Here is a 16127-nt window from a genome sequence, read left to right as displayed (position 1 = left end):
CCTCTATTGCTGAATATGCTTAATTTCTCTATTAACAGAGGCTCCTTTTCTGCTAGTTCAAATATCGCAATAATATCTCTATTACTTAAGAAGGACAAGCCATCTTACGACTGTTCCTCCTATAGGCCTCTAAGTCTTCTGAACTGTGAAGTCAAGCTATACGCTAAGGTCTTAGCTACACGTTTAGAGCGCTACATGCCCCAATTAGTTCATCATGACCAAACTGGGTTTATCAAATCTAGACTAGCATCGGATAATGTCCGTCGCCTGCTTCATATTATAGATTCTGCCTCCAATTCAGAAGATCAAAATGCCATTCTTTCATTAGATGCTGAGAAGGCTTTTGATCGACTGGAATGGTGTTACTTGTGGTCTGTCCTCCAAGTCATGGGTTTCAGTGATAGCTTCATCTGATAAAGTTATTGTATACTAACCCCTCTGCAGTCGTTATAACGGGTAGCAACTGTTCAGCTAGGTTCCCAGTTTCAAGATCGTCCCGTCAGGGTTGCCCTCCATCTCCACTTTTATTTTCTTTATCTTTGGAACCTGTTGCCCAGGCAATACGGCAGTCGGAGGCTTTAGAACCAATCATTATTCAAGACACACCGCATTGCATCTCTCTGTATGCAGATGACATTTTCATTTTTACAAAAAATCCTTCTAAATCCCTTCCACATCTTCTTAAAATCTTTGAGAACTTCAGCAGTATTTCAGGCTACAAAATAAACTGGACAAAATCGGCTTTAATGTTGTTGGGGGGACTGGATGACCAGATACCACTTTTCAATATTCCAGTTGTTAGTAGTTTTACATATCTAGGAGTGTCCATCAGTCCCTCACTCAACTTGTTAACTGCTGACAACTATAATAAAGTTCTAAAAAATGTGGAGGGTGACCTGAATAGATGGGGGATGCTCCCTACTTCTTTTCAGTCCAGACTTTCAGTCATTAAGATGAACATATTGCCTCGCGTTAATTTTGTGAGCAGTATGATCCCCCTAGCTCCACCGGCTGGTTACTGGAAGAAGCTACATTCAATCATTAGCTGTTATTTATGGAACAGAAAAAAACCCAGAATCAAAGCATCTACTCTACAAAGACAGATTTTCAGGAGGTGTCAATTTGCCCAATTTTGAGTGGTATTGTTGGAGCTTTGTTTTGCGCTCACCTGCTATATGGTCGAATCCAGATATTTTGGTGTCATGTCGTCCCATTGAAGAACGTTTAACATATCCATATTGTCTGTCTAGTCTGGTATATTCTAATATACCCCATAGTACAGTTAAATGCGATTTTGGGCCAATAATCTCTTATCTTTTCACGGTATGGCATTAAGTCCACCGATTTACCAAAATCCCAAACACATTCTTCGCTCAATCTCCTATCTTCAACAATCACTGACTTTTAATTGAGAAGAAACCAATTATGTTCCCTCAGTGGAGCAATAGATGGGTCTGCGTCCTCAAGGATATCATAGGGGAACAGGGTCTTCGTGCATTCCATGGCCTAGAGAGAACGTATAATTTGCCGGGCACTTTTTATTTTTATTTACAGTTACGCACAGCAATGCGCGCTCAGGGCGTTCCTTGGGGTATCAAGTTGGGGAATCATCCCCTTCATGTAATCTTTGACATTAAGGGTAAAATTAATGGTATTGTCTCAGAGTTATACAAGTTTATAACTACAGCTTCATGTAAGCCCTTACCATTTATCAGACTCTGGAAGACAGATATTAACATCTCCCAGGACCCAGACTGGTGCACGGTTTGGTCAAACATATCCCTATCATCTAGGAACCCTGATCATCAAATGATACATTATACTGTAGATTAATCCATAGGTCTTACTTAACCCCAAGAAGATTAAATTTAATTTAGAGACAACCCATACTGTGATTTTTGTCCAGACAATACCATTACTACTTTTTACCATATGGTGTGGCAGTGTCCAGAGGTCAATAGATTTTGGCATAGTGTTTCATCCATCATGTCTAGTATTATCAAAGGACCCATCCCTCTTTCACCATGCTTGCTTCTGCTCAATAACACATCGTCTCTAAAGCTAATTCTGTCAGGGCCATTAAGTCAAGAACACACAGACAATAAAAATAATTTAAGAATTTTTATTGAATAGATTGCAAACAAGTTGATGTTCCTGAATTGAATTTGGCGGTATGGCTCTGTTCAGGGAGTCCTCTGACCTTTCATGAGCACCATGAAATAGCAGAGAGTCAGAGGACAGCAGCAGCAGCATTAGGGAATGCTCACACAGTTTAGGACTGTGAGAGCTAAAATATCCCCCTGTGAACAGAGCAGGCAACATGACATAAAGCAAATGCCACGTTATGCATAAGGAGGAGCTGGGGAGGTGGCGGGCAGCAGAAGCGAGCAGCAAGCATGTATGAGCAAACTGAATGTGCTTTAAATAGGGCGCCTTGTTTGCGTTTTGGCCATTGAGCAGGGAGGGGAGCTAACCAGCTAATGCAGCTCAGCTGAAGCAGATCAGCTGACGGGACAGTGTTGTTAGCAAATAGCATTAGCAGCGTCTTGACTACCTGGCCTGCCAGAACTGACGCTGACGCTCAATCTATTAACAATAGGCATCTTCTTCTGGCTGGTTTGACAGCCGCCAAAAGAATGATAGTTTGTCGCTGGAAACCACCACATACATTGTTAGTGAGGAAATGGCTCTCTTCTTACCGGGATATTGTTCAGCTAGAGCTCTCTACAGCATGTTTACATTATGCCAAAACCTCTAATATTGACTGTTGGTCAGAGCTATTAGAGAAAATAAATGAAATGATGTAGATAAGGTCAGACTTTTTTCTCTCTTCTATTGTTTACATCTGATTTGTCTTACACATATGCTGCCAAGCTTTGTTTCTTTTTTTTTCTTTTTTTTTTTTTATGGAATGTGCATCTAATGTATACAATGTGTAATGTTTAAATGTTCAGCTCCATGTTGTATATATACTTTATTCATCTTTATGTTATTATTATCTAGAATATTGTATTGACCTCTGTGGATTTTATAATATGAAGGAAGAAGTCAGGATTTTTATCTGTCTAATAATGTGTGTGTGTGTGTGTGTGTGTGTGTGTGTGTGTGTGTGTGTGTTCTCCCCCCATTTTTTGACACTTAAGTCAAAGCTTAAGACTATTCTTAAGAGCATTTCTGAGAAGTTTTATAAATACGGGCCCTGGGACCATATTCTTAAAGCTTCTAAGAATTCTCTCAGAAAACTCCTAATTTAGCTTAAAAACTTCTACGTAGGAGTCTTAGCTTAAGAGCGATTCGGGACCGATCTGAGCAGGTAAAAAGGATAACTTCGACTCAGCGCAGTAAAAAGTCACGCCTGAAAAATCCTCTCCCCCTCTCCCTCTCACTTCTGTCATTAGAACCAACGTGACTTTTTACTGCGCCGAGTCGAAGTGCTCCCAAGTGCTATTCCGCCATAAATTATAGTTATCCATTTTACCCGCGTTTTATTTTGTGTCACCATACTTGGCCGTGTAACTACTCATGTAACTGTATTTAAATAGGAAAAACGAGGAGGAGTTTGGTCGCTTTTAACTTCATCTCTGTTTGGTCCCCAATGAATGAACTGGGCTAAGCTAAGTGCTATCAAAGTGTCGCCTCACACCAGAGCGATTGAGTGCACGCACTGAGGTGAGAGAGGTATGCATCAACTCGTCTTAGTTAAGGGAATAACATAGTTTAATATGAAAAAACGGTGGAGTGTTCATTTAAGAGTAAACGCCCACATTTCTAAGAATTTTCTTAGAATTTTGTCACTAGGAGCAACTCTTTGCATTAAGATTTTTTATGAATACGGGCCCTGGGCCGCGAGATCTGCTAAGAGCAGGGAAGAGGACTTTTAGTGGCTTAGGAGTTCCCCTAAGCAGCTGTTCCTCGTAACATACCTTTATGTTCGTTCACCAACTGGGCCAGCAACAAACCTTGCTCCTCAATCCAGTTCGGCTTGCGATTCCTTTTTTTCTCCATTTTCTGTGTTTGTAGGATATTTGTTAACAAGCCTTCATAAATAGACCAGCCAGCAATCACAGACATTGATAAAAGCTGAGCCGTGTTACCCTCGTTAAGACCACACTGAGTTGTAACATTGCAATTTCTACTTCATTAAGGACAGCCCCTTGAGATAGGCCATCTTGTTTTCAATGGGGTCCATATGGGAGTGAAAGTACAAAATATGCCAGCTAGGATATTAATATGAGCAAATAAGACACGAATCATTATTTGAACAGGGTGTAATGAGCTTAAGTTTTCACATATTTTAGATTCTAATGTTAGGCTATAACCCCTACAGCTTACTATTCATTTTCCAGATATTTTCTTGAATGTGAAATATTATTTACAATTACAGTCTGCATAAGATTAGAGTGTATAATTATGTTTATTGATTTGAGGGTACATCCTTTGGTCATTATCACCAAAAGTTCATTTTCATCAAACTTGTAGGATCAACCAATCACGGCTTTTGAAATGATGACTCATACCTAGCAACGGGGTCAACCACACCTCCTCACTAAGATAGGATTTTCCATCCATTCCTTGCTCAGAGTTCAGTGAAAATGTTCTGGAATCACTTCTAAGCTAAAACTCCTGGCAAGGAATTTTTAGGTTAAGTTAGGAGCTCTCTGAGAGGATTCTCAGAATCTTTAGAGATACGGGCCCTGGTGTGTTTGTTTAGGGTTAGAGCTGAACTAGGCTATATAGTCTGACCAAAGCCCCAACATATGTGCAAATATATCAAACATATAGTGTGAATAATACGACTGTTTTATGAATAAGCATTTAATAGTGGTTAAATCAAAATTACAATGTGTGACATGTGCTTTATTATTAACATTTATACATTTAGCAGACACTTTTATCCAAAGACACTTACAAATGAGGAATACAATCTTGAGGCTATGACATAAGAAATGCTTGCAAGTAGCACTACAAAGTTTCAAACAATGTCCAGAAAAGTACAAGCTATATAACAAGGAGGGAAATAATTAATAATTAATTTTTAAATAATTTGCTATGCCATATGCTGTAAATGAACAAGTCATATGAACATATGAGCTTTTACCCAATCCTCATTCGCATGCCGAAAACTGAGATGATATGAATGACGAATAAAGGGAAACACGTGACAATTTACATTTTATTTACGTGATATGTACATCACAACTTATGGAAACGTGTTTAACAAGTTAAAACATTAACACTTGTGTGATCAGGCGTATATATTTATTATTGTGATTAATGTTATTATTATTATTATTATTATAATATGGACAGATCATCTGGCCAGACATGAGAGTCACAGAGAGACTTATGAGTCTCCGGATGTTTGTGTGCTTCAAGCTGCCCAAAACAACATCTGTATGAAAGCCTCCTGACGCCCCTCACTGATGCTGATTTCATTAAAGTCTCTTCAGACTGTTTGCTGAACATAAAGAAGACGCGTTCAGGCTTTTATCAACTTTTCCACTAAAACTATTTATCAAATTTGCACGCGGCTTTCCCCCGTGCCTGATGCTCGCCTTGGATTTGATCTGATGAAGGCAAAATAAACATTTCCTCTTCGCGTATATTAATCTCAAATGAAAGCTCAGAACCTCTGCTTGGTGTTCACTTTGTTATGACTGTGCTAAACTATTTTACCGTTCCAGTTTTGCCTCAAATGTAAGAGAAGAAAACACACTCGTGAGGGGTTCGTGGACGCGCCGAGCGGGCAGGTTGAGTCTATAAGGTTCTCATGTGTTATTTAAGAGAGCAGCGCCGCGCGAGCGCCAGTTATTGCAGAAACCAGAGACAGTCTTTGAAAAACCGTAGTTCCAATCAGAGAGAAATGGCAGAAACCGCACCCGCACCCGCTGTTGCCGCCCCGGCCAAAGTGCCCAAGAAGAAGTCCGCTGCGAAAGCCAAGAAAGCAGGTCCAGGCGTTGGCGAACTCATCGTCAAAGCTGTGTCCGCATCCAAGGAGAGGAGCGGCGTGTCTCTCGCCGCGCTGAAGAAAGCGCTCGCTGCTGGCGGCTACGATGTAGAGAAGAACAACTCCCGCGTCAAGATCGCCATCAAGAGCCTGGTGACCAAAGGCGCCCTGGTGCAGGTCAAAGGGACCGGCGCCTCGGGCTCATTCAAGCTCAACAAACAGCAAGCCGAGACCAAGAAGAAAGCGGCTACTAAAGCGAAGAAGCCCGCGGTCAAGAAACCCGCTGCTGCCAAGAAGCCCAAGAGCGCTGCGGCAAAGAAGCCCGCCGCCAAGAAATCGCCCAAGAAACCCGCCGCTAAGAAGTCGCCCAAGAAGGCCAAGAAACCCGCCGCCACAGCCGCTAAGAAGGCGACGAAGAGCCCCAAGAAGGCAAAGAAACCAGCAGCCGCTAAGAAAGCAGACAAGAGTCCCAAGAAGGCAAAGACTGCTAAACCTAAGGTGGCAAAACCTAAAGCCACCAAGCCTAAAAAGGCAGCGCCCAAAAAGAAGTAAAGTTCACTGTTTGTGCTTCAACGGCTCTTTTAAGAGCCACCCACTTAATCTGAATTAGAGCAAAACTTATTTATATTGAAGATTTCTGTTAATTTCGATAGAAATGTGAAATTAATTTCCAATAGAGATGTGACTTTTAACCTCTTGGACTCTTTCATTCTAAACAAACAATTCAAAACACCCAGTAAAAAAAAAAAAAACGAGGGTTCAAACTGTTCAGAAATGGCATGTTATACAACACGGTACAGACAGAATATACACACAACACTATGCTGGGGAATTGTGATAATACAATACAAACAACCCCACATCCAACAATATGGACAGTGCTAAAACTCCAATATTGCAGTAGGAACATAATACTGTACAGTATCAGATGGTCAGTGTGCACAGAATATACAGTGTATAGGAACAGTGTACAATATCCATTTTTGTACTTTCGTATTAGTCACACTCACAAATACTTGTGCAAACAGTGCACAATAATACCCGCTAGAAAGAGAGAGAAGTTCAGTGATTGGTTTAAATCTTTACAGACTCTAAGCCAATCGGCGACTGGCACTCTCGTTTAAAGCCAGTGAGTGGAAGCATACGGATTTTATTCTGTTATTTACTTTTTGACTGTGAAGTTTGTTATAACTAATTTAAAAACAATGAGTGGAAGAGGCAAAACCGGTGGGAAAGCCAGAGCGAAGGCTAAGACTCGCTCCTCTAGGGCGGGATTGCAGTTCCCCGTCGGCCGTGTTCACAGGCTTCTGCGCAAAGGAAACTACGGCGAGCGCGTCGGTGCCGGAGCTCCTGTTTATCTGGCGGCGGTGCTCGAGTATCTGACCGCTGAGATCCTGGAGCTGGCTGGAAACGCCGCTCGGGACAACAAGAAGACCCGCATCATCCCCCGTCACCTGCAGCTGGCGGTGCGCAACGACGAGGAGCTCAACAAACTTCTGGGCCGAGTGACCATCGCTCAGGGCGGCGTGCTGCCCAACATCCAGGCCGTGCTCCTGCCCAAGAAGACCGAGAAACCCTCCAAATCTAAATAAATGGACTCAAGTTTGTCATTTAAACCAAAAGGCTCTTTTAAGAGCCACCTATTTTATCTGATAGAGAGTGTTTTTCCTTTTTAATATTTTTAAACGTCATAAAGGCGTTTGGTTGAGGGAGAAAATGACCCATCAAACCAGAGTAAAATATATGATTGTTTCATTGACGATTATAGTATCCTTACAGGCGTGTTTGTCATAAGCACATGATGATCCCCTAATGTGTTTGTTACTCAACCCATCTCACTTAATTTTAAAATATAGTTGGTCTACCAAGCTCTGATAGTGTATTGAATATTTTAATAAATTGTTCAAAATAAAAAGCAACATGCATATCGGCTTCATGGTAACAGAAATGGGTAAATATTACTCTGGGTCTTTGATTCCCTATTTTACGGGGCCGATGGAAACCCTAGTGTGTCTCGCTGCAGTGCTTTTACACAGACTGTAATGTGATCTTGTTCTAATCCGAGATCTGCACAATCACTGGGAATTAAGGCGAGTATTTCAGAATAATTGAATACAACATTGTGAGTATAAAGACCAGGGAGGTGTTATATATATATATACACTTTTTGATGTATAATAAGTATTCAACAGAAGAAAAGCAGCTCGAGCGGGAAACCTTCCACTTGTTTGAAAAAGAGGAAACGCGCAGTCATTGGCTGGCACTCATGCGCAGACGTCACGCATTAGCCAATCAGAAGGTCTGCATCCTCGCGACACTATGAGCTCGTGGCGGTACAATGCTTTAAAAGCGGGTGTATAACGTATAGCAGCATTTCCTTCCAGCGCAAGCAAGACAGAGAGAAAGCCCGCAGCAATGGCAAGAACCAAGCAGACCGCTCGTAAATCCACCGGTGGTAAAGCCCCGAGGAAACAGCTCGCTACTAAAGCCGCCCGTAAGAGCGCTCCGGCCACCGGCGGCGTCAAGAAGCCTCACCGCTACCGGCCCGGGACCGTGGCTCTGCGGGAGATCCGCCGCTATCAGAAGTCCACCGAGCTGCTGATCCGCAAACTGCCCTTCCAGCGGCTGGTGAGAGAAATCGCTCAGGACTTCAAGACGGACCTGCGCTTCCAGAGCTCTGCTGTCATGGCCCTGCAGGAGTCCAGCGAGGCTTATTTGGTCGGTCTGTTCGAGGACACCAACCTGTGCGCCATCCACGCCAAGAGGGTCACCATCATGCCCAAAGATATTCAGCTGGCCCGCCGCATCCGCGGAGAGCGCGCTTAAACCCGCGTCTGCGTCAACCCACAACGGCTCTTTTAAGAGCCACCAAAACTGCACTGAACGAGGTCATTTCCAGTTTAACTCAATATGAGTAGAAAGTTGTGTTAATGCATTTACTCTCTGGGTCACCATTCTCTAAATCATCAGTTACCCTAAATATAAATAAATAACCTTAAATATGATCCTAACTCTAATTATAAAGTACTTAGACAAAAATAAATATGAATGATTTTTATATAATTAAAGCGGTTATGTATTTTAATGTTTGTATAGACTTAGATCTATAGTGTTTTTTTTTTTTACTTGAATGATGTCAGTTGTACCTAGGTGAGAATCACACAATGGCCTTTAGGACAAATTATATATAAAACACCAATTATTGAAATTAACAAATTTACATGTAATCTGCGCACTCAGATTCCAATGTTGTGGATAGTTTCAACGGAGCTAGAAATCTATCTTCATATTTACAATTACAGGTAAAGCTTCGTTTCATCTTCAAACAGTTTTCCCAAACAAGACTACAGTGGTTGTTTTTTTTCATTCAACTCTTTTCTTCCAGATACTCCCTAATAGTGGCATGGTCTGTTTTGAAACTTTTAGCGCAAATTCAATGCCAACTTTAGAGATTACTCTTATACAGGTGCAAGTTCAGCTAAAGGTAGACATACAGTTTAAACCACTGAGGCCTGAAATCATTTATATTCTGCAAATATATCTGAACTGTCTAATACAAAATGTACTATACCGTACTTCTAGATTAGCACATTTCATTAGCATTCAGTATCTCTAACATCCTCTTCATCAAATTAAATAAATCTTATAAAACATGAAAGAAGTCGGACAGGCCTCGTTAGATTATGGTTTGGGTTAAACCACATTGTTTGTGCTGGAACTATATTGAGGGGAGGGGCGTTTTGCGCCTTGTGACGCGGTCTTGGTTTCTATCAGGTCCTGTAAGTGAATATAAAAGGCCTCCTTGCAACGTTGAAAGTATATTTCTTGTCATCGTTTGACTGGAGTTCGTGAAACATGTCTGGAAGAGGCAAAGGCGGTAAAGGACTCGGGAAAGGAGGCGCTAAGCGTCACCGTAAAGTTTTGCGCGATAACATCCAGGGAATCACCAAACCTGCCATTCGTCGTCTGGCTCGCCGCGGCGGCGTCAAGCGCATCTCCGGTCTGATCTACGAGGAGACCCGCGGAGTGTTGAAGGTGTTTCTGGAGAACGTGATCCGCGATGCCGTCACCTACACCGAGCACGCCAAGAGAAAGACTGTCACCGCCATGGATGTTGTGTACGCGCTGAAGAGACAGGGACGCACCCTGTACGGCTTCGGCGGATAAACGCCTGAAACCAGGAGAAACTACTCAAACCCAACGGCTCTTTTAAGAGCCACACACACTTTCAGTTAAAGAGTATTGCCACATCAGTGTTAATGATTCATGCTTTTCTTGAAAGTAAACGATACAATTCTAATTTGTTTTCAGAAAAATTATAATTCTGCAAGGCAAGTTTTGACTTGTCTTTAATGGAAATGTGACCCTGGACCACAAAATCATTCAAGTTGCATGGGTGTAATTACGGCAATAGATACACTGAATGGGTCGAAATTACACATTTTTCTTTTATGCCAATAATCATAATATTAAGTAAACATGTTCCATGAAAATATTTTGTAAATGTCTTAACATTATATAAAACATTATATTTTGTGAGTGAATGCAGCACAATCGTGAACATAAATGGAGAAATTGAAAGGTGATTTTTCTCAATGTTTCCATTTTTTTGGCAACCTTCCAGATTTCAGATGTTCAAATAACGTTAGTTGTATCCCGCCAAATATTGTCCTATCCTAACAAACCATACATCAATGGAAAGCTTATTTATTCAGCTTTCATATGATGTATAACTATTTTTTGGTCCATGGTCACATAAGGTTCACTGTATAATTGCATTAAAGTCGCACACAAATGTGAGTTCTACAAACTTTTCTTTCAGAAGCACATTTCCTAGAGATTCACCACCTATTGGGTTTTAAAGTGATTTACAGAAACAAGAAAAAAAGAGAAAATGGTGAAAATAAAAGTGAAACGTCAGCGGTAAAGGGGCTTTGAGAGACACTCTGGTATAAAAACCTGTTTTTAAAGGAATTTTATCGTTGCTATTATTATAATAATATTATGGTATAACCCTCCAAAAAGAGTTTTCAGATTACACGATCATGCGTAATATATTTCTTCAAAATTTTATCAAAACGAAAATAAATAGCGGGAAATAAACAAAGGAAACAGTGTCCTGTGGCGTGTCGCTCAAACATTTGGCGGTAGGAGGGGCTATCATTTAACCGCTCGTGATTGGCCCTTTTCCTCTCGTGATTCTTTGAGTTGTCCAATGAAATACGAGTTTATGGTTTTGGCCTATGAAAACAGGCAATCAGCAGATTCTCGAATCTCTTTGAAAATTAACATAAGAAGCGAATAAATGCCTCTGTATCGCACTGGATTTTACACTGATTCGTCAGTTTTCTGATCACTCATCATCATGCCTGAACCAGCAAAGTCCGCGCCTAAGAAGGGCTCTAAGAAGGCCGTCACCAAGACCGCCGGTAAGGGAGGAAAGAAGCGTAGAAAGTCCAGGAAGGAGAGTTATGCCATCTATGTCTACAAAGTCTTGAAGCAGGTTCATCCCGACACCGGCATCTCCTCCAAGGCGATGGGCATCATGAACTCTTTCGTCAACGACATCTTCGAGCGCATCGCCGGTGAATCGTCTCGCCTCGCTCACTACAACAAGCGCTCCACCATCACTTCTAGAGAGATCCAGACCGCCGTGCGTCTGCTGCTGCCCGGAGAGCTGGCCAAACACGCCGTGTCCGAGGGCACAAAGGCCGTCACCAAATACACCAGCTCGAAGTAAAGCGGGGTCTTAAGACTTAAGCTACCACAAAGGCTCTTTTAAGAGCCACCCACCCTATCCATTTAAAGAGTTTCTGTTGATTGTTGCTGTTTAAACGGTGAAAATTGCATCTGCAATTGATAGTTTTTAGTATTGCAAAAATTGCAATTGCATAATTGATAGTTCTTTCAGATGCATGATTACTTTTTTTTATCTTTTTTTTTCCAGGCTTTTTAACTTTGAAGTTTTTCATGGTTTCAACCGCTACTTTCTATTTCATCTCACTCTTCTCACCTGATTTGAATGTCTCTCTTTAAGAGTCACCCATTTTCTCCTTAACCCTTAATCGCTGTTTGGGGTCATTATGACCCCACTGGACTTTTCTTTCATTTTTTAAAAATGTTACCTTCATATCAGGGGCATGAAACTCTGGGACTTTTCCTAAATAACCTATCTAAACATGCACAAAAAAACTGGGCTTGATTTGGTTGTTCTAAAGGTGTGTAAAAAAAAATTTACCGTTTAAGCTGTTTGGGGTCAAAATGACCCCACATTGAAAATGAATGGGAAAATGAAAAAAATGACTTTTTTTTATTTTGTTTGTCAAAAAAATAAAATTAAATCCATTATAAATCTGAAAATTTATACATATAAACCAAGGTCTGGTCCTAGAGCATAAATAAAAAGTAGAACGAACTTTCTATCTCATACACACACACACACAGACACACACAAACACATAAACAAACACACAAATGTATGTGTTTGCAACAGAGAGCATTTTTACAGAAATTGGTAAATAAAATAAACAAAACTGGCATAAATCTAAAAAAATTTACATTTAAATCAAGGTCTGGTCCTAGCGCATAAACCCAAAGTGGAACGAACTTTCTATCTCATACACACACACACACAAACACACACAAACACACACAAACACACATGTATGTCACTGCAACAGAGAGCATTTTTATAGAAATTGGCAAATAAAATAAATAAAACTGGCATAAATCTAAAAAAAAATTACATTTAAATCAAGGTCTGGTCCTAGAGCATAAACCCAAAGTGGAACAAACTTTCTATCTCATACACACACACACACAAACACACACAAACTCACACGTGTATGTCCCTGCAACAGAGAGCATTTTTATAGAAATTGGCAAATAAAATAAACAAAACTGGCATAAATCTAAAAAAAAATTACATTTAAATCAAGGTCTGGTCCTAGAGCATAAACCCAAAGTGGAACGAACTTTCTATCTCATACACACACACACACACAAACACACACATCTATGTCACTGCAACAGAGAGCATTTTTATAGAAATTGGCAAATAAAATCAACTAAACTGGCATAAATCTGAAAAATGTCACATATGCAACATGGAACAAGCTTGTTCACACACACACACACACACACACACACACACACACACACACACACACACACACACACACCCCCCACACACACACACACACCACAGTCATGTCATAGTGGTGACTTGTAATGGTTCTGCAAATGTATGTATAATAATTTGCAAAAGCAGATAATTCAAAATATATCAGAAAACAACAACAAATTCTAACTCTGACAAAAATACAGATTTTTTTATGTATTTCAAAATGTTTAAATAAATATTCACAAAATATATATATCAAAGTTGTGAGGAGAAGTTGAAGCATCACAAACAATAAAGTGAAAATGAATGAGTCTCTATGGCCCTCTATTGGATATATGTGGTCATTGCACTTTCTTTCTTTAATTATAATTTCTAAAGTTTTTCCACAAACCAGCAGATGTCAGTATTCTATCTCTAACACATAGAGCAATGTCCAAAAACTATTTAGATTTAATTAAGATCATCATTTAAGTGATTTTTTCTTTAAAAAATCATTTTTCATGAGCCAATTTATGGCCTAGTTATGTAATTGTGCAGTAAATAGGTAAAAAACTTCAAAATTTCCACAAAAACACAGCATAAATGTATAGTTGAGAAGTAAATAAAAAAAATGATATATAGTTTTCCATATAAAAAATGTATATTTCCTTATGCAATTGCTCTTTAAAAGTTTGGGGTCAAAATGACCCCAAACAGCTTAAATGTTGTCCTTTTTTAACAGCGATTAAGGGTTAAAGGTAGGGTAGGCACATTTTTTTGAAAAACACTTTTTTGTTATAGTGGTTGAAGCATCCTGATACCAATCAATAATATAAGTGGTCTAAACACAAATAAATGTCCATACATATAACAAATAATAAAATAAAATTTTAAAATCCATACCTGCCCGACCCTACATTTAAAAAAAGCACTTCAGATGTTTTAGAGTCTGTTGCAAATACCACATTCAAACTAAATATGGTAAATGTAGAAAAAATATGTTGTAAATTGGTGGATTTTCTAAAATGTAATATGATCTGTGTTTCATCCAAAGCTGTTTTTTTGTTATTCAGCGAAAATGACAAGTTTAAGAAAGCTTTATAGTGTAATTCTTGTTTGGTTGGGTTATTGAGGTAATAGTTATCGAATGAAAGAATTTAAGAGTAAATACATTCATTCTCCTGTTGTTTATTTGAAAAACCATCCAGGTAAATTTATATTGCTTTGGAATGATGTGGGTAAAGAAAACATGATTTCAGTGTTGGATAAATTACTACGTTTAAATACACATTTGTGAAATCTCAATTTTTCTTAATTTCTAAATGATGTACTGTTCTGGAATTAACTTAATAAACTTAATAAAATCAAGGTCATTATGTAATAACTTGCTACATCATGAGAAATCTACATACTAATGTGATGTAGCATGTGATATAAGGTTCATTGTTGTGTAGACAGGAGCATTTGGGCCTAGTTAAGTCGATTTCTGATTCATTTTAATTGTTTGTGCTAATAAAACATTATTGCAGTGAAATACAGTGAAATTCTTCTACATAAATGACCTATTTTAAATACACATTCATCTTTCCAGAGGTGAAATACCCCTTTAAGGTATCAAGGGTAAAAGTAAAGGTATGTGTAATTCCACAGAAGAAAAAAAAACCTCGTCAGGGTTTTTATATATGATGTTTTTGCATTATTATTACTGCTTCTAGTTTAAATTTAACAACCTTCAACATTTTCAGAATTAAAAGTACTTTATTGTTGAGTAGTTTACTATACAACAATGCATCATATTGTAAAAGACCATGTTTTTGTAGTGTTGCTGTCCTGTGAGTGGAAAAAACCCTCAGTACTCCACATTTGTACGTGAATACTTAAGAAATGTACTTCCTTACAGTCAACCACAGGCTATTTTGAAAATGAAACGAGCACAATTTATTGTCACAATATTAAGGTAATAATACCTTATACAACAATAATAATAATTGTTGCTAACTGCAGCTGCGTCCCATATCAAAGGCTGCATCCGAAGGTCTAGCCTACAGAGGACTGTTCTTGTTGCCTAGCAACTGTGACAGTTGCCGATGACGAGCGGGAGTACCGTTTGTACTGGATTGTTTTTGTTTTTTTGGTTTTTTTTTTTAAGTATATTTGACTTTATTTATTTATTGTTTTCTGTTTTTATGCTTCAACTGTGTTAAAACAAACAAGATGAAAACATGCCAAAATATGTTCACCATGGTCAAGAGAATAAACTATCGCATCTTGGTAAGGTAGCCTACAAGTCAACATTTGAACTGCTTTATGTGTTTTTTGTATTTTCATAAGTATCATTACATTACTCAAGTAAACCCAATACTTATCTAAATTTTAAAGTGTACTCCAGCAATCAAGGACGCAGCTTCTGAATTGGGATGCAGCAAACCAGTTTACCTTCCCTGGCCACGGTCTTGACCAAGCCGGAGATACATCACTCGCCAGCGCCGGGGATGAAACATCCCCACCATCTCCTCCAGTAAAATATAAAACATAAAAATAAAAATGACCAATTCTCTCTCCCATATCATTTTAGAATGCCGTGTAGGATGGCAGCTGTCCTCTCGCACCATTGCTAGGTGACAGATTCATGATCGGGAACACCTGGTGGCGCAATTACAAATGCCACGTGAAAGACGAGAGAGGACCAGGCCTGGACTTTATGTTGAGTTTTAAGTAAAGCTGCCGCCTTTACTTTCGTTTTGTTTATTTTACCATTATTAAAGTTTGTGAACTTCGCCGGTTCCCACCTCCTTCTTCCCATTACTACAGCCACCTATTGGTCGAAAGTGATAAACCATTAAATCATATTATTAGTGACTGAATATATGATTTTTCATCTTAATGCTCTTAATTTAATGTTTAACTTAATGTCTTTAAATGCTTGTTGTTGCAGTTGATCTGAGGCTCCCATGATGGCATGATCAATCTTGCCTTCTTTATGCTTGACCCCTTAATTGCTGCTTGCAGCTATATTTATTATTACTATTATTGTAGAGAAGTCTATCCTTTTAATTGCACTTTTATGTTTCACCACTA

The 16127-nt window shown here is 39.3% G+C and overlaps 5 protein-coding genes across 5 annotated transcripts; all 5 read left to right on the top strand.

Moving 5' to 3' along the window:
* Positions 1–5863: 5863 nt before the first annotated feature.
* Positions 5864–6509, top strand: LOC308684948 (histone H1-like; the record flags this gene model as incomplete). The annotated part of the gene is made up of 1 exon (XM_081356324.1): positions 5864–6509. The coding sequence occupies one exon, from the start codon at positions 5864–5866 to the stop codon at positions 6497–6499; it is 636 nt and encodes a 211-aa protein (XP_081212450.1). The 3' UTR covers positions 6500–6509.
* Positions 6510–7152: 643 nt separating this feature from the next.
* LOC308684941 (histone H2A-like) lies at positions 7153–7635 on the top strand (the record flags this gene model as incomplete). Its single annotated transcript, XM_081356317.1, has 1 exon — positions 7153–7635. The coding sequence occupies one exon, from the start codon at positions 7153–7155 to the stop codon at positions 7537–7539; it is 387 nt and encodes a 128-aa protein (XP_081212443.1). The 3' UTR covers positions 7540–7635.
* A 727-nt stretch (positions 7636–8362) lies between these two features.
* LOC308684935 (histone H3.2-like) lies at positions 8363–8773 on the top strand (the record flags this gene model as incomplete). The annotated part of the gene is made up of 1 exon (XM_081356311.1): positions 8363–8773. The coding sequence occupies one exon, from the start codon at positions 8363–8365 to the stop codon at positions 8771–8773; it is 411 nt and encodes a 136-aa protein (XP_081212437.1).
* Positions 8774–9773: 1000 nt separating this feature from the next.
* Positions 9774–10740, top strand: LOC308684945 (histone H4). The gene has a single exon (XM_081356321.1). It carries the CDS (start codon positions 9803–9805, stop codon positions 10112–10114), a length of 312 nt encoding a protein of 103 aa, XP_081212447.1. The 5' UTR covers positions 9774–9802; the 3' UTR covers positions 10115–10740.
* A 569-nt stretch (positions 10741–11309) lies between these two features.
* Positions 11310–11687, top strand: LOC308684944 (histone H2B; the record flags this gene model as incomplete). Its single annotated transcript, XM_081356320.1, has 1 exon — positions 11310–11687. Exon 1 carries the CDS (start codon positions 11313–11315, stop codon positions 11685–11687), a length of 375 nt encoding a protein of 124 aa, XP_081212446.1. The 5' UTR covers positions 11310–11312.
* Positions 11688–16127: the final 4440 nt, after the last annotated feature.

The sequence above is a fragment of the Scardinius erythrophthalmus genome, assembly GCF_964197995.2.
Source record: "Scardinius erythrophthalmus genome assembly, chromosome: 24".
NCBI classification, from domain to species: domain Eukaryota; kingdom Metazoa; phylum Chordata; class Actinopteri; order Cypriniformes; family Leuciscidae; genus Scardinius; species Scardinius erythrophthalmus.
This window is presented reverse-complemented; position numbering and strand designations above follow the sequence as displayed.